The 19,831-nt window shown below is 37.2% G+C and overlaps 1 protein-coding gene across 1 annotated transcript in view; it reads right to left on the reverse strand.

The window, feature by feature from the left end:
• The window catches only part of LOC149284279 (zinc finger protein basonuclin-2-like), a 141,157-nt gene that overhangs the window by 51,466 nt on the left and 69,860 nt on the right, over positions 1-19,831 (reverse strand). The window contains exons 2-3 of the mRNA XM_089496946.1: positions 15,427-15,529; positions 7,009-7,244 (exon numbers count right to left, since the gene is read on the reverse strand). Coding sequence (XP_089353072.1) covers positions 7,009-7,244; positions 15,427-15,529 — 339 coding nt within the window. The remainder of the gene's footprint in view (positions 1-7,008; positions 7,245-15,426; positions 15,530-19,831) is intronic.

Raw genomic sequence — 19,831 nt, forward strand, 5'->3', positions numbered from 1 at the left:
AATGGGCGTTGAGCTGGGCATGTGCAAGAAGCATACTGCAGTATGTTTCCTGCTTTCAGTAAAGGAAGCTGGGGGAGGAGTTAAATGAGACAGAAGGGGCCCAATGAATAAAATATGTCTGCACTGATTTGCATGCAGTAAAATAGACTGGGCACCAATATGGATAATGCATGATAACAGGGCTGGAGTGTTCCTTTAGCCAAAAAAAAGAAACAACATTATTTCATCATTGTGGATAAGGTATTAAAAAAATTGTCCCACAATACCAAACCTGAAATGATATGGAAAGGATTCTGGGCTTAGTTAAACACATGATATATGTTGGCACTGTATTATCTAAGTTCAAAAGGAAATCAGTGCAGAACAGCGTGAATGACAGCGATGACATAGTTATTGTTAAACCTTATCTTATTTGATGGGAATATAGCATACAAGCCTAGTTTTCCCCGACACAGACTAAGGTGATACATATTTTAGCATGAAATGTACTTATCATCATAAGTTATTGCGAAACAATAATTTTCATGTCTTGTCCCAGTCCCTCTTTTGTGACAGCAAACCTAATTTATCTACAGGAAAAAAAACACCTCCTATTTGTATCCGAACGACATCATCTAGAAAACTTCCCGAGTCTAATAAAATATACAAAGGTAATCTTATCCTAATAGCCTACATAAATTAGGCAAGGAGAGGAACCACAAGTAGAAGAGACTGGTAACGCCTAGTGAAATACCTAGAGCGGGCTCGAGATGAATCGGTGTGTATTGCATGCAGATGTCAGGTATTTTAATAAAGAGGTTCATTGTACGAGGGTCCATTAGTTCTTCCTAGGCCTTAACAGTAGGGTGGGGGGAAGAAGGGGGAGTACCTTGCTCCAGCTGGGCCTGGAAACTCTGTCTGAGTCAGGAAAACCGCAGCTCATAAGCAAAGAGGAAGCATAATGTTCTACAAGGACAAAACATTAGCAAAAATGTCACTCAGGCCTAGTTCCACATGTTGGCCGCTTTAGGCCTCTTCCCCTCTAGCATGCCCAAATGATATAAATTCCATCTGCTCAGCAGCCAAGTGACAGAGAAGAAATACCGGCATCTGGACTCTATTGCTGTCGGCTTTTTTTTTTCTCCTTCTTCTATTCTGTGTTCTATGTTAGTCCTTAGCTAGAAACATATGAGGAGATGAAGGTGCTGGCAAGCAAATAGAAAGAAAAAAAAAGCAACGTACTGGCACAAGCAAGAGTTTCTGATGCTTTTCACACTTCACTATGAGTTTTTACAGGGAGAAAGGCAGTGGGGAACTGATAAACTGGTGTCTCAGGGCCAATGGGCCTGGAGATCATTTAGTGCCTCGTTCTTTCTCATCTGTAATCAGTACAGTAAAGCTATATATATATATATTTATACAACATTTTTGGAGAATAAAACCAAGTAAGGCAGACAATGTGCTGTGGCATTCTCCCTTACTGAAGCTTCTATAAAAAAATTAAAAAAACATGCAGTATATGACATGCTATACACAATAGAAACATAATTATTGTTATATTCCAGGAGACTGCAAGTTAGAGGTTTTCATGGACAGCATTTTGTTGAGCTATTAGATTACATGGTATTACTAACCATTGTGGTCATTTTTTTTACGCGTTATATTTATTTATTATTCTGGTTGGGTGTGGACCAGGAGGGCAGGTAAAGCCTAACACACACACTCCCTCTAACACACACTTACATATACATACTCCCTCCCTAACTCACTTACCCTCTCATTCTCTTACCTTACTCAGAGCTTTCTTTTCTAGCTGCTCGCATACACTGTGCTAGCAGCCTAGCCTTTGTCACAGGGTCAGCTAGCATCTTATAACACTGAGTTCCCACATATGCAAGTGGCCGGTCCAAGTCGGACTAGTCTTTTTTTGAAGAATCTTGGACCGCCCAAAGCCGACCTGCCCCTGGTGTTGACCCACTGATAATATGGATGCAGGGAGTGTAATAGGCAAAGAATGGGAGGGTAACCCAAAAAAGAATGTGAGGAGCCATGTTGGTTTCTCCTTTATATATAGAAATGCATTGACTGAGGCTCCAGGATGACCATTTGAAATCCTTGGTTTTACTATGCATTAAAAAACATAAGTGGGAACTTCCAGTTTTTGGCTTCACAGAGTTCCCACTCTCCAGGATGTGTGGCCAATATTAGCGACAGTGTAGGCTCCATTTGGATTCAAAAGAGGTAGAATCTAGGACTGGAGGAGACAGGACCTGAGTGTGGAAAATGGCACTCCTCTACCCGGTGATTGACAATCCTAACCGAGAGCCTCTGGGGAAGCAGCACTTTGCCTGGAGACTCCAGGAAAACTGGAAGGAAATATTGATATATTTGTTATTGACGCCTTTTAAGTTTTAACTTTGGGTAGCAGTTTCATTGTTACGTTGAAACCGTATTTTTGGGGGTCTGGTGTTTTTATGCCAAGTGTATTTACTGGTCAGAGTGCAGTTTCAGAATGCAGGCAATGGTTTCAAGATAAAACATGGAAATAAGTGACATATCTGTTTATACAGCTCACAGAAATGGTGCAAAAGCTGGTCATTTCCTCCCCATATCGCTCGCAAACTGAAATAATAATACAGAGCGGATTCTGTGAGCAGAAAGAAGAGAGCTGCTTACATGTAGCCGGCCTGGACACCACTCGGCTGTGAATGACAAGCAACGGGCCACATCACTTGGGAGCGCAGACTCTGAATTATTAATGGTGACAGGTATACTATCTGGGAGACAGGTTGAGAAGGGGGGTTGGAGATTATTTATAAGTGAATGGTTAACAGCTGTACCTATTGCTAACCATTACATGGGTGCCACAAACGGTAGCGCTCAGAGAGCGAGTTATTCAAGCACGAATGATCTGCCTGTCAGAGCTACAAGCAGCGTGCTTGCAAATTGAACTCAGGAGGGAGAGAGAACGAGGGGACGCTGGTACAATGCTTTGCTCTCAGACGGCACTGTCATCACAAAGTGTGGGACAGAGATGAGAAAGAGATAGCCTTGCCACAAAATATGATTCTCACATAGCAGGCGCATCCATGATGAAGTTGAGAGATTTGTAATACTTCCTCGCAGTTCCCCCTCCCTCTCACACCCTACACTCTGTCTCCCCTCCCTGTCCTTCAGGCCTCTTAGCAGAACAGATGTAAAATGTGTCCAGCACAGATGCCAAGACACGGGGAAGAAAACACATTTCTAGAGCAGTGAAAAAAAAATGTGTTATTTTATCTTGTAACTTGGTTTCATGGCATTTTGTGCATTTTATTTCTGGAACGCAACACTAATGATTTTGTGGCAATAGCACTGCTCTGTGTCCATTTTTAGTGGTTTCATTAGTGGTAGCAGGCCTATAAAGAAACATAGTTTGCTCTTCTAGGGAACAGGGAATGTGCCAAGCAATTCCTGACTGGTTCACTGGCTATATAAAATTGTACAGGCAAAAAAAAACAAAAAACTAAAATTTTGGAGACTGTTGGGATCTCATATTATCTTCATTAGTCTGTTTCATATTATGTTGTTCAGTGCCCAGTAATCCACTCTCTCTTTGATAAACAACACAACATTATGGTAAGAGGCATACCTGGCAACTCTCCGTGTTTGACCTGAAGTCTCCAGGAGAAGAGCTGCTTCCCTCTAGCCTCCAGGCCAGTTTTGTCCTTCTACAGGCACTGGAGCAGCATTTTACCATACCCACTACATGTCCACTTCTACACCTACTTCATGCCTCCACACACAGCGTGCCCTACCCACTCATGAGGATACTCCCTTATCAGATGGTGCAGTTACATGGTGGTGGGGTTAACTGTAGTACTGTACAAAGTGGTGCAGGATCCTTTCACTGCAGACCAAGGGGTAAAACATTAAAATAACATTTTTGGGAAAGGAAAAAAGGTTGGCTCAAAATTTTTTTGGGCTAGCATCTAGATCAGGGGTGTCCAAGTTTTTTCTGCAGTGGGCCACTTCATCAGAATTGTATACGTGCGCGGGCCGCACTCATTTTTCACTGTGACAAAAAATATGGCCTTTAATAAAATATGCAGATTAAAATAAAGTAAAATGACACAAAACCTTTACTCTTCCTCTCACTGATTTCTGGGCCTTGAAAGTTTTGCGACTACAAATTCAGGATTCCCTAGATTTATTCTAGGGATGAACTAAAATGAAAATTCTGGACCAAAACATTCATGGTTCACTTAGCCAAAACCGAAAATGACCCCCACCTTTAAAAATAATAATAAAAACTCACATGTTTAATAAAAGTAGGTAACACACAATTGGACAAAATTAGCAATATGACTTGGCATGATAGGAGTGTGATTGCTGTTAGCCTAGGCAACCAGTAAATGCTGGTACCTAGGCATGATGGGACTGTGCTCCCTGTGATTGCTGTTAGCAATCACACTCCTATCATGCCAAGTCAGCCAATACACGCTGGTACAGGATGGCTGTAAGTGCAGACCCCATACTGCTGGCATTATCACTACACAAGGGGGGCAGCTGGCCAGGTTTCAGCATGTACTGGCTGACTTGGCATGATAGGAGTGTGATTGCTAACAGCAATCACAGTCCCATCATGCCTAGGTTCCAGCACTTACACATCCATGCTATCACACACTAACACACACACACACACACTCATTTATTCATATAATCATTAATTCACAGATTCATTCCCTCAATCACACACACTCATTCAAACACCCTCCCCACCCCCTTACCTGTACTGCAGCTCCCTCGATGCCGCTCACAGACTTCAGCACGGGGCGCGGCCTCCCTCTGCCTTCTCTGCTAAAGCACAGAGGAAGTAGGATGTCACGTGAACTCCGCTTCCTCTGTGCAGTCCAGAAGACCCTCCCACAAGTGAGTAGCAGGGCTTGAGGTGCGGCTCGTGTAAGATCGGTTGCCCTGGCTGCCGATCTTACGCGGGCCGCACCTCGAGGTCTCGCGGGCCGCATTTGGCCCGCGGGCCGCATGTTGGACGCCCCTGATCTAGATCCAAACCAAATATGTTGATTCCTGGTTTAGTCTACCCTGGGAAGCTTTCTTGTAACAGGTCACTAAATATACACTGTAAGCACGCAGAAAGGCTGAAACAAATCTGATACACCCAGATATTGTTTTTTGATAGATACAATGTTTGATGGCAACAACCTAATGCATGGCTAGTTTGGGCATGCACTATATACTGTATACTGCTAGCTGGTAAACGATGAGCCCATCTTTTTTTTTCTGTGTAAAGGGGAGCCTATTGGTTTGGTTAATCCTCTTTTAACACAATAAAGATAAAATAATGTTCTATGTCTGGAAAGTACGGACAGTCATTTCTGTTCATGTACTTATTGTTTCACAAAGTTGTCTGATGGCTCTCTAAAAACACAGCAAACAAAAACCACAGGACAATTATAAAACATATGGTCCATAACCACTACTCTGTTTATTTTATGGAACTTAACATTATTTAAAGCATCTTGTGGTCAAAATTAATAGACAAAGTGCCGTCCAAAATCCTTTTTTTTTCCAGCTATTTATTCCATCCCTTCCAGCTTGTCTGCACATCTGCAGCAAAGCTATCTATAAACAGTAAAGTTACTTGATTGTTTTTGTATGGCCCAAAAAAAAAAGTAACGCCAGTAATAACAATAAAAAGAATACAATATGAAGAATATTTAATATATAAGAAAAAAATATATATATCTTTAAAAAATACTTAACAATAAGTCTTCACTCAATTCACTTTTCAGCATCTTCTTTATTCCACTGGTCATCTGTGTACCCAGCCAGAACTATAAATGATGACTGTAAGAACTGTAAGAATTTACAATATCATAGTAGAGTTCAAGCGGTTCCACAAAGGCTCCCAAAGTGGACTGCTCCTTTTCCAAACAAGGGTGTGCAGGTACCATTTGCCATTGTTTTATTTTAGAAAAGAGGAACTGTCAGAATGAGTTGTTTACATATCTGAAACTGAATCCTAAATGATCAATGATTGTCATTGCATAATTGGACCCTGTTGAAAAACTTAATTATTTACTAAGGAATCTGCAGACTTACTGATTGCATATAAGCTAGACTTTGCGAGGTTAGGACTAGATTGATATGAAAGCAATGAAACGTGTGCAGTTGTGGCTCTCACACATGCATCTTATGGACCATCATGAAATTTAAATCTTACTTTTAGGGCTTACTGATTTAACTACTAAACAATAAACCTAAATGAACCTGCAGCTCATTTTAGTTAACAATCTTGAGTTGCCATTAAAAACAAAAAGAACATCAATGATGAACCAGCCAGGATATAAAGATGCCTCCTAAACTAGAAGCTAAGCAACCTATCATGGATACAATGTGATATCTTGTTCCTCACAGTAAAACATTGATATGGAGCTTTACTGTAGCCCTTGACTTGAGAAATAATTTTCTTACTGCTATATGTTATACATAAAGCCTAAACTAACAGAGATCAATGGGCATACCTATTCCCAGTTCTTAAAAAAAGTTAAACTGGCTAACTTTCAAATCTACCTGACAAACAATTGTTTTCCACAACCTACCCTCAAAGCCTCCCAGTTTTCCAGTGAATGGAGGGGAAAACAGTTCTGTTTCTTTGATGCTCAATATCATAATTAAGAGGGAAGCAGCTGTAACATTTCAATGTCTTTATTTAATAATTTTGGGTAACTAAGATCCCTTTGCTTTTTTCCCCAACTATCAATTTTGGAGTAAGTATCCACAGTATGTAGGTGATTGGAATATGACACGGGAAGTAAAAGTATTCATTTTCAAGAGTATTCTTGTAGCAGGAGCACAAACGGATATGACCAACACGGACCTTGAAGATCCATCATATATTTTACCCAACATCTCATTGGATGTTAAACCAGCAGTTATGGTGGAAACAGAAATACATTGTCCATCTACTAAACAAGATTTGCAGTGTTCTTTGTAGCTGATACGTAAAATGGAAAAAAAAAATCTTACCTGAAGAATGTATCCGCGGACATAGTCCCTTAGTGTCCAGCCCAAGCCGTGCAAAATGTGCAGTACTTCTTCTTGTTTTAGCACACTAAAAAGTCGGTCCAACAAGATCTTGAGGCGTACAGGCACAGCCTGTGTTCCATACAGCATGAGGCTGCTGATGTCAAACACCACATTGGACTGTACAATCTCCACTTGTGTCGGGTGGTAGAGGTGTTGAGTGCTGAGCTTGTCCAAAGCTAGAGAGATAGAGAGGAGCAAGAGAAAAGGCATGCACATTAAAAGATAAGCCAAAACTTATGATAACTAGTAGTCTAGTTTAGGAAACCAGGCAAGTTAAGTCATTGGCAGGATTGTTTTAACTCAATCAAAAACCTTTAGTGTGTAAAATTGGCAACATTTACAGAATAAAAGATTTTTGGCCCAAGATCTCATGGCTTATAGAATATACCTTCTTAAGGATACAGCAATACTTGGCAAATCATCAATTGCTTTTGAAATCACCCAGTTTCAAAACAAGCAAATAAGTTGATGTAAAAATAGAATGTAATAAACATATACAAAGGAAAAAAAAGAGAAAGTAAGCATTGTTAGATTGTATTCGCTTTCTTGACTGTACCTACTAATAATTTCAGATTTAAACTTTCAAGAGACTGATGTGCAATGTACTGTAAAGATGCCTGGATATAAAAAGAATGATCATACTTTTTATTTATGACAGCTCATCTCAATCACTTTTAGTTTAATCAATAATGAAAAGGGATAAATGATAATTAAAAATGTATAGAGTAGATTTTAATACTTTTGCATCAACTGAATAAGTCGAGCATGATGATTTAACACTATAGCAATAACATAACATGTTTCCACTTTTCCCAAGCTCTATATATCTTTATTTTTAACCGTGCTCATGGTAGTTACTGGGGAGTCACCGGGGGTGATTTCTGTTCTCACAGTGGTCTTATCCCCAGGCAGAAGTGTCAAAGCCACCTTTTCCCTGCAAGCTTGTTACTAAACCAATGAACGATTACTAGAGGTATCATATTTAAAATGTGAATAACAAAAACAGAAATTGTTTATTTTGTGCAAATTTTCCTTTTAATATATGTTTGTTACAAGGCATTAAAAAATAGTGCTCTTGCGTTTTCTTAATATCTTAGTTTTGTTTGATGCTTTCCTCTATGGAGAGTACGGTTGAAACATCTCCAAGGAACTATTTAATGGACCCTTGGGCCATCTGTAATACAGTGTACTTTTTTACTCAAAACTAATAAAAATCTTGGCATACTTTGAATATTAAGAGAATCAATATAAGATAACAATTATTGGTAATTGACAAATTGTCTATGAAGATGGAATAAGCCTTTTAATCACTGATAACACACGGGGGGGAATACCACCATCCACAGATGTGAGACAGAGCCTGCAAAATCGATGACATGTCTCTACTGGGGACAATGAGCATCATGTTTGTAGAAGATTGTTTTCACCACGGTATGTCCTATTTGAATACCCAGTGTTAAGAACAAGGCATCGGGCTCTAACATGTCTGTGTTCTTCAGACTAGACGTGATTAAACGTTAGTAGTGAGGGACCCTCTCATGTTACATGCTCATGCAAATGTTTATCTGGTAAGCACTTCAGGTGGGAGCATCACTTTTAGCAGCCACACTTGTCTTCTCTGTGAGTACTGTGAGTTTGAATGTGTTCAGTCACTGAGAAAGGAGCAATTACATGCACGTAGAGGGGAACTTAATGAATCTTAAAACCGCATACTTTGCAGAGTAAAGAAGCTGACATTTTGGAGGAAATGGACTGAAAAGGGTCCTTGTGTTACACAAGAATGACATACACAGCTGCGGCAAATTCTATATTTAAAGTGCTTATTTCGTTGTTTTTTTCAACTGGTGAGTTTGTAAGGTTTGTTTTGGTTGAATGTCAAGAACATATTGGTTTTCTGCACGGCCTGGCAACTGGAGATTTTTTTTACTGGTATTAAGGTACACGCGACCAGGTCTTGGTTATCGTCTATGAAGACACTAAATGTTTTTGTTAATAAGAAAAATATCAAAATGTGATAAGACAAAATAATATCATCTGTAATATTTCTTTCTGCTTGGCTGTTGATTAACTAAACATAACACTGCAATATACATACATATATATATATATATATATATATATATATATATATATATATATATATATATATATATATATATATATATCCAGAAACCTTCCTCTTCTTACTAAACTTGGAGTTGGAAAAATACAGAGTAAATAATTATTGTGTAATTTGCATTGATATGTGCCCCAAAGCAAGGCTTAATGCTACAGAAATACAACAGGTATTTGGTGACCCTGGAAAAATTTTATTGGCATTACACTTTTCACTTTTCACAGAAAATGATTACGCAGACCCTATATTAAAAGTAAGGTTTGCAGAAATGATTCCTTAAGAGTTGATAAGAAAAAAACCCTTTCCTGCCGTTGTTGATTTCCGCCTACCATTTAGTCCCTGATTTGTATTGCACAACAGTAAGGAGCCAAGCATGATTTTTTGAACATTAAAGTTTAATGTCACTTTAATCAAATTTCTATAAAACTATGTTAATAGCAAAATAATCTTTACATTTGTATGCAATGATTACTACTGTTAGTTTATTTGAAGTGCTGGCATAGTCCACAATGCTGTGCAGTTGGTAGATAACAAATACACAGTTGGAGGCATTACTAAAAAAATAAAAATAAGTAAAAAGCTTATTATTGTAAAAATGTCTATCAAAGACTTTCTGAATGAAAGATTATTTAAAGAGGAAATGTGACCATCATAGGTTTTAACATATTTCATGAATTAAGACAACTTGTAGTTGGGCTACTGTAGTGCTTTATGGAAGATGATCCCCGAGTCTCCAAGTGTCAGGGCCAGTATTATCTACTTAATTTCCTGTTCTAAAGCAGGGGCGTCCAACCTGCGGCCCTCCATCTGCTGCGGGACTACATCTCCCATAATGCTCTTTCAGCTAAGGGGCTGGCTGAGGAGGATGGGAGATGTAGTCTAAAGTTCTAAAGTTTCCTCCATCCTCTTAACATTACAAAGGCTGACTGAACTAATTGACAACAATCAGCGGCTCAACAATATGGGTGAAATAAATACATTTGGAGGAGCAGTCTTGCAGATCTTGAGAAAAATAAAGGCGACGCATTTCGCCATGAAACATAAAATGGATTTTTTAATATTGAACCTTCTAATCTGTAAACATTGTCACGTGTGCTTATTTAGTGCATAGACATGGTTAAAAATCTATTTTAATATGTATTTGTTTTCATAAATACTACCCTTTAATCTCTATATGAGCCATGCTCGCCATATCTGTCATTCATCCCCACCTTTCTCCCATATTTTCCCTGCTGTTACTAAAAGTCTCTGATCAGCTTCCCCAAGCTTTTTGGCTGTGTTTAAAGGTGTGCTATTCACTTGACACTACCCACCATAAACTGAAGCGTGACATATATTTCTTCTACAAAACACTCTGTAAGTGTTCAGAATGGGCTTTTTTAATGTTTATTTTCTCTAAAATAGTCCAACTACAAAAAGCAGGGTTTTCAAAGGACTCTAAGTTAAGGCATAGTCTACAAAACTGCCAATTTTGGTGGAAAAATAAACAGGTTTTTTTTTTTTTTTGCGTTATGCTTTTCATAGCCCAGGAACAAGCGTACAAAATTGGCATATTTAATGTCATTTCGGATGCAATACAGATCAGTAGGATCAGGCTAGGTTTAATAAAAGAACAAGATAAATTATGCTTTGTTAGCTATTCTTGATTAAACGATCTGAAGCACCGTTTAATAGATACTGTGGGGTGTTTGAATTCAACACATCACTACATGTCATCAAATCACACAGAAGTATGTAAACCAGATGGCCTGTTAACAGAACTTTACCAGAGCACACGTCTTGAAATCAGGTAGAATTTAATTGCATTTTATCATTTTGCCTTTACTAAGCTACAGAGAAGAATTTTAACCCTGTGGATACCAGAGAAGTTAGAACTGTAACGCTAAACATGATGTCCCAATGTGAACTACACACTTACACACGTCTTTTCTGAACTTTACATTTTAGGTAACAAACATGTTTGTTAGGGAAGAGAGAGGATTCATCATTACAGAGTATTAAAAAGTGTGGTGGGAGGGAATTATTATTTCTTACAGAAAAAAATAAAAGAATAGAATTATATGAATTGTTTTAGGTTAGAATGAAAAATGGTGTGAGTGTGTTGATTAATTAATAATGAAAAGAATTAGAATTGGAAGAAAGGATGAGGTGGGCAAGCTGAGCTACCAGTCAAGCTAGATTAATTTAGGGGCTCTTTCAGGCAGATTTCAGTATTCAAGATCAATAAGTCGGAAGGGGAAGTCACGCCAGCTGGTTCTTGACTTGCTCTTCCCAAAAAGTCCACCCAGTCCTAAGAAAAGGACATACTAAATGTTTGGATTAGATGCTTTAGTAAAACATTATGTGGATACGCATGTTTTATGGCAGGTCAAGTTTTGCTTGAATTTGCAAAATCTAAGACCAGTAACGTTTCCACTAAAGATTGTCCCATTTAAGAGTCTTCAAATATTTAACATCCATTAAGAAGAATAGGAAACATGTCAGTAACAGGTGATCTTAATGGAACATGACCCTGAAGCTACGCTGACCAAAGGCCGTTATAGTGCAAATTATTTTCTTTTTTCACAGGACATTTTCTAAGGCTCGACAAAAGGCCAGTTCAAGCTGTATGTACATACAAGTTAAATATAATTTTAAGAAAGATGAAAAAAGTCTCAATGACACCTTTAATTCTTATTTTTCACCTCTGTGATGTGTTTCCAGGCAGTACACTTCACACGGATACTCTGTTTACGTAGCCGACAGCAGAACCGCAGTTCACTCACAGACATGGCTGTCTGAATTTTTTTTTATTTTATTTCACCCCCACCATATTTTTTCAAACAGAACTTTGAACCCTATCCAGCTTTGACACGCAGCCATTTCAGTTAATAATGATCATGTTTCCCCGTGTCTCCTGTCTACTTCCCTTTGAGGCAACTGTGCGTTCAGCACCTACAGATAATAACACATACTTCCAACATGAAAGCAATTGCATTAATATAATTGTCTGCATTTTCCTCTAAACCGTATTTCCCCCCTTTTCAATTTTAAGGGCCTGTGTGACATCTGTCTCTCCCTCCTCTCGTTGTACAACAGCCTTTAACACTGTATTCGTCAATCCCTGATAAGAGATTCTGATGCAGACAAACACTATATGAAAAGGATGAAATGTTTAATAAATTTTTCCTGCCAAGCATTCTGAAATGAATGTGGCGCATTAAGGGTTAACCTCACACAGCCGGGGGGGACCCTGTTTCTAAAGAAAGCACCACCCGTACACATTGGGGATTTCTCTACAACCTCAGGAGCCTTGCGGGCGCTCAACAAATTAGTTTGTAGATTAATCAAAGCTGTTAAGTGTTCAACACTGGTTTTGCTTTTAGAGAAATGGGTCACAGAGCCTCGAACAAGGAAGTCAAAGGAAAATTAGCGTTTGCTTTTATGCCAAAAACTTCCCTGTAATTAAATAATAATATTGTCAACAGACTATAAAATGTCATTTATGTGCCATTGTTATAAAGAAAAATACCTTAGGACAAGGAATTTTTTTTTTAGAAATCTTAAAGTCGTTTTGACATCAATAAACTAACATTCGCTTTTAATAATGTCCGAACAAGCTTACCGTAATAATTATTTCCAAGTTTCGATATCGTTAATAAGTAAATAAAAATCACTAATGACAATGATAAAGAAACGGTGTTATTATGTAGCAAGATGTGCCAATTAGTATTCATATGGTCGGTTTCCTGCTGAATGGCGGAGGTGTGGAATAATAATCTGATTCGACCGGGTGCTTTTTAGCATTCGCTTGCTATTGTGCTATGATTTAATCAGCTGTGTGTGTTTTTTAAACTTCCTTTTAAAAGGTGTTTAAAAAAAAAAAATACAGGTCAGAGTCTCAAAGCAGACATATCTGAGTCCTTAGGCACTCATTTAGAAACCAATCTGTGCTGCTCTGGCAGATGAAATGTTCCCCCGACTAGCCTCACCGAGCCATCAACTGCAAAAATCTGACAGGTATCAGAATGCTTCTACAAGAAAGGTGCTGCGTGCAATAAGTCATTAGGATGTGAGCTGTTGTTTATAAATCTACATATGAGATGCATGCCCCTCGTTTCTTTGAGTGACTTCTGGAATTTTTTTAATCTTCTTACACTTTGCACTTTTTATGGGCAAAGCTTTTAAAGGAATAGTCACCCAAATAGTTTATTTCGAAAGATTTTCATTTCAAAACAAAATCCTGCTTTCCTTTAGTCTAGAAGTATACGGGTTTATGGAATTATGGAAGGTGCCCTGTCTTTTCTGGGCCCAAAAATACCTCCTACAGGGTTCCTATCGGTTGTATACCTGCTATGACATCACAACCTAAGAGGAAGAAGTGCATGTCATGGAAAAACAGTCCTTTGCTTAAAAATTTTTATTATTTTATATAAAATAATTTTGTTTAATGTTCCTAAATTTAGTAATAAGATTAAATGAATGATTTAAATGTTGTGCATAATTTCACAATTCATTTTAATGTATTAGTTGTCTTTGTTACTTTCTAGTTTCGTCATAACCTTTCAATGTATGTACAGTAAGAAGCACTGCATATATTGTTGGCACTATCTAAATAAAATATATTAATTAATCAATGTTGAAAGTAACACTGGGGTTAACAATTACATTAAAATACCATATATTATTTCAATCATTAAAAAAATAGAAATAAAACATTTATATTAGAAAGTGGTTTAAAACTAGAAAACAAGTTAAACTAAAATAATTTAAAAAAAACCCCTGTAAATGTAAAAAAATTAAATCTGAAGAATAATAAAACTATTAATTAATTTATAGCTAATGAGAGGTGAGTTTATATGAATCTAAATACTTCCTTAAAAAAAAACGAAATAAATTAGTTTCTATGTAACTATTATACAGTTAAACGGCTAAATATTCTTAACACAAGTAAACAGCTAAAAATAAGCAAAATATAAAAGATCTCCAAAACAGATGAATGCTTCATTCCAATTCTTGGAGCCAGGAACCATTGTATTTAAAATATATAATGGTTATACTCCATAGACCGTTACCATATTAAAATAATATAAAATATTTCTTTCAGATATGCATAACAGCAACATTGTTTTAAAGAAAATACATATTAATGCTCCCTTTCATATTCATATACCCTCAGTCCAAAATGAAAGTTTCTAAACAAAATTATAATTAAAAAAAACTAAAATAAAAAGATAATACTAACCCTAAACCACCAGTATTTAAATATTAACAAAAAGCCTAAATTGAAATACAATCTAAAAAATTATTGCCACAATGAAAATATTTTTTACTTTAGTCACCAGGCAGTCTTTCTTTATATCAGAGGTAACAAGACGTTCAAAATAATTAGAATATTTAATTGCAGAGAAAAAAAAGCAATGTATTTTAAGTAGGCATTTATAAGAAATTTTAATTGGAAAAATACAGTGTATTAGATTTCTCAGAAACCTTTGGACTATTTATTTTTTGTTGTTATTTCACACGTGTGTACAAAATGCACCAATTATCTAAGTGTTGCACCACCAATACCTGTCAATTATCTAAGTGTCCTGAAAAATTAAAGGATGTGAGAATAGATTTGATGGCAGATAAGAACCATTTAACTCATCTAGCCTGCCCTGATCTCGTCTTAGATTCAGGATAGCCATATGCCTATCCCATGCATGTTTATATTCTTACTATTTTAACCTATGCCACTTATACCACTTATCGACTACACTCTCAGTAAAGTATTACTTCCTTACATTACATCTAAACCTATGACCCTCTAGTTTTAGATTATGACCTCTTTTCTTGTACTTTGTAAAATCCCTTGATGTATTTAAATGTTTCTATGGCAGTGCATCGCCTCTTTCTCTTCTTTTCTCCAACATATTCAGATCCTATAGTCCTGATCATTTTTATCCTGCAAACCATTCACCATTTTAGTAGTCCTCTTCTAAACGTTCTCCAAAATGTCAATATTCTTCTGAAGACAGGGTCTCCAGAACTGCGCACTATACTCTAGGTGAGGTTAGAACAGAGATCATATAGGCAAGATGTTACATATATATATATATATATATATATATATATATATATATATATACATGCAAAATGAATAAGTACATATTGGTAGATTTCACAAATCTAATTAATATATTACATATATAATATCTGCTGTGCCAGTGTACCGAAAGCTGATGGGAGAAAAGAAAGCCACAGAAGGACCGATTTCTTACCATGTGCCACCCATCCATGTTTGCACTGGTCACAGGTTCTAAGATTAATCTTCCCAGGCTGGAAACATTCACACGTGCAATTTACAAGTGTACATCGGATGGCCTGTGAGAGAGATGGAAACAGAAAGAGATTAATCGATCCGGTTGACCATGTGAAAATTCATGTTTCAATGACCAGCTTTTGAAATATACATGATGTTTTTAAGGTTGAACAATATACAGTCATCAACTAGAAGGAAACATTAATACAATGCATCTGCATGGACTAGCTGAAATTGTGTAGCTAAATATACATTTTATTGCACATACACTAACAATCCAGCAGTGGAATATATAGTAGGGGGAGCGGATGTCTCTGTATGTAGGGGATGGTGTCCTGATTGAGATTCCCCTGGTTATTATGTTTCCCGAACCCATCTTAAACCTAAAAGTAATTCTATTTAAAAAGTGATCTGATATACTGATTTTAGAGGTTTCAATGACATACAATGTATAATCCAAACATTTTTTTTACTTATCATATTTAAAATTTCGCTGTGGATATATATCTGCTTCCAGGGTAGATGTTTTATATTGATTCATGTAAAGAGATGCATGCCCACCTAATTTAACATCTACTAATTTATTCCCCGTTAATGAATTTCGCAATACGCTGCATGTACACTACATAGTAAGCATTTATTTTACAGTCAAAGCAGCCATTGAGTTAATAAATAAATAACCAAAATATGCCCCCCCCCAAGTTGTTTTTTTTTGCTGGTCTATTTTTAAAATAATATCCAGGTGGCAACCCCATCTCTAGCATATTTCTTCTTCATTAACTGCTATATTTAATATAACATTTGGATTGAATAAATTACACAGTACCACATGCTCGTTACCCCCCATATCATGTAAACCGATCGATCGCTCATTTTCCAAGCTATGTAAGTATGTATCCCTGATTAACGGAAATAGCGATATGAAATATATTACTGCCGACATCTGCTGATGAAGCAGGAATAATATATGTGTCTGTGGGGGAAGGGGGACATCTTGCTGAAAGGTCCACTTTCATGTTCAATAGTTTATCGACTTGATGATATATCTTGTCTGCACTTGTCAGTAATGGTGTCTTTCTTTAATATGTTCACTAATTAATGAACTTTGTAATTAATTGTGCAGATACATAGAACCAACGTTACAAAAAGGACAGTGATTTTAACCCTTGCTCAGTTTGGACTGAGAAGAAGTGGTGCTTGTGAAGCTTCCATTTTGTCTCAAGAAGAACTAGAACCTTGGGTTTATTAAGTCCAACAAGTTCATACCTGAACCTTTCCTTACAAACAAAACTCACTTTCAATCCAAATAAACACTAAACCAAGCAATACTTTATGTCTAAATCCCTGGCTTTAAAATAACCTTCCCTTTTTTTTTTTCTTTCTGGACTAGTTATTTTTGGATATAAAATGGCTCAACAGATATCTGTTTACTGATCAGACATAAAAACAGCAAGTAGTTTTAACCGCAGGTCAGCTACCAGGATTTTTAATACTTTCTGTGTATTTAATTCCCTTAGAACACGTTAGGACACTAAGTACAAAAAGCTCAAGCCTAACTTTACAAACATATCCATTTAGTATAAATTAGCTACACACACAGCCTCCTCCAAGATACAGTGATAGACAATCTGAAGTTACAGCACATGAGACAAAAAATAAAACTAAATGTTACAATATAGAAAACAGAAATGGTGTGTGCTAGGAAAAAGTAGACAAGAAATGTATCACTTCCACAGTATTTACTGTTTTGTTGCATTTTCAGTGAAGAGATATTTTAGAGCCTCTGTGGACTTCAGCAGCGGTTCTGGGTATGGCAGCTGGTTACTGGGTCTCCAGGGCAGTTTTGATATCTACCTACCTACTTACTGCCAGTTTATCCCTTGTTTCCTTCCCACTCTCAGCTAGTCGCACGTAAACTCCCCCACCTGGGCTAGACCCAACTTTCTTGAGGGTGACCATCTCCATCACAGTTCCAGTTTGTAAAGAATGGGGAAGACCTCCAGATACCATATCTACCCTGGAAGTTGTCTGAATGTATGAGTTGTTGAATGTGTGTCTGCCGGCACAGTGTTCCCTTGACTGTATGAACTGATCAATGATGGCATTTTGTATAGTTAATATTATGTATTTGTGCAAAAACACATTCTGTGAGCTAGTAGTGCATCACAAATATTCTATTGAACCATGTCAATCCTTATGGAAACCATGACTTGTCAGGAGCTAAATATATTCTGAACCATCACCCATATTCAAACAGAGATTTCATGTGTTATATGTACCAGTGTCAAAACCACTGCTCTGTTCAAATATCATTAAATCAGAGTAAAATAAAAAGCAGTTAAACTCCAGAATGTGCGACTGAGAATCTTCCCATTTACTCTGAGTGCTTGACTTCACGTGGTGATGGGACTAGCTGCACATGGTACAGGACTAGCCCCGGTGTGCTTTTTGTGGACAAGAAAGTGGGAAAGGGTTTAGGGAAAAGTGGGCTAGAAATCCTGCTCCCCTACTTAGAGAAAGAAGAACCCAACTTGTGTGATGCAGGGTTTCACGTGGAGACTCCTGGTCAAACCAGGAGACCCGGAATGCTCCTATCATAGATGACAAGTTACAAAAAATGTTTTAGACAAATAGAAATTGTGTTTCTGAGAAAACAAAGAATAGCACGTGTGTATACATTGTATCTATCATCAGTCTGACTACACACGTTCTGTTCTCTAAAGAAGTCTTGCGCTATATACTTTATCCTCTGTTTTTTCTCCCTGTTGGGCATACAGCCTAAATTTAAACACAAACACAAGGGCAATGAAGAAACATTAACACATTTACTGTGAACAAACACTCCCAGTTGCACAGTGAAATTTTAATACATTTCAACTTATCTCTTTTACTAATGCGGAGAATACAAACCCTGCAGGAATTCGCTCTGCAAACTGGTAATTACAGTCTACTTACTCCCTTTTTTATATTTTTTTTCTACACATTTTTTGTACAGTCAGAAGTGAGAGATATTCATACCGTTGATGTTGGTTACAATAGGAGGGTTAACAAAACTATTTGAAACGATACAGCAGACTGATAACTAGGTCTGAATTAATAAATGATTTACAAGGCCCAGCAAGCTGCCAGATTCCTGCCTTTTGGGTCATTCTTTATTTGCGCGCTGTTTATTCAGTGCTATCAGTGGCAAGGATATGTCTATTTAATTAAAACACACTACTTGAAGCGGGATCATCGCTCTCCACAGGACTCTGTTCCTTGTCGCTAAGCGGAGACTGCGGCTTTGCTAAAGAGGCTGTAAAGGAGCCAACAGAAGAAGAGCTTTTAGGCTGACACTTCCATCACACTTTTACTTATTTTTAAACCATCTCTCTTGTAATTATGGGATCCTGCTACCGATTCACCAAATGCTCACAAGGAAAACACATGTTGTTCACAGATTGAAGTTCAGCAAACTGCTAGCATGTACACCGCACACACCACAGGAATGAAGCAGGAATGGGTGAGTGCATTCTGCCCAGCTCTGAATTCTAACAAATTGCAGCATGTTAGAACCTCATTATATCTACAAGATAATGTCCTGTCCATCAGATAAGTAAAAAAAAAATTCTGGTGGTTTCTGACGTCAGTTGATTTATTTATAGATTAAAAATGGAAACGCTGTAGTACAGCCGATTAACAAAATGATGGAACATGGTTTTTAAACACTCCTATAGGTAGGTGTTTCAGAGATAACCAGATATATTTTTATGTCCACAAACCAAAAAAATCTTATTACCTCTCTTTGTAACCCAGTCAACTCAAAAACATTCCCACATCAATTGAAAACCAATAACGGCTAAACTTCAGAATGAAGACTCAAAAGCTCACCGCGATTTACAAGGCTCATTTTATTAGTGAACAATGTGGATCTATACATATTTAAATGAGATAAACAAAAGAGTCTTTTGGAAATACAATATTATATATTTTGCACTAACTGGCAGATAATGAGGGCTCCCAATGAACTATATTCTTTATCTTTTAAGCATTGACACAGAACCAAGTGTCATTTTGTGCCACAAGAATCATTGGCTTTGTAAGACCACAATGACTAGTTTTTCTATTATGCACTATTTTAAATGTCTTAATAAACATGGCTTTGCAATCAGAAAGGGTCAGGTGGGACTATACTATCGGTTACCCATCATAATGTTTTCCCTAGTTTCCGTTGTTACTAATCCATAAAAAGAAATGCTTTATCGAAAGCTACTTCAATACAGAATAAAGGATTTATCCAGTATTACAAAAGGAGCATACCCAACGCTATGATCTAGGCTGTGATAACTTGAGGTTCTTAGGTAGTAAGTATTAGCCAAATTGTA

The sequence above is a fragment of the Sceloporus occidentalis genome, unplaced genomic scaffold (assembly GCF_023333645.1).
Source record: "Sceloporus occidentalis isolate IW3139 unplaced genomic scaffold, rSceOcc1.0.p SCAF_96, whole genome shotgun sequence".
Lineage (NCBI taxonomy): Eukaryota > Metazoa > Chordata > Lepidosauria > Squamata > Phrynosomatidae > Sceloporus > Sceloporus occidentalis.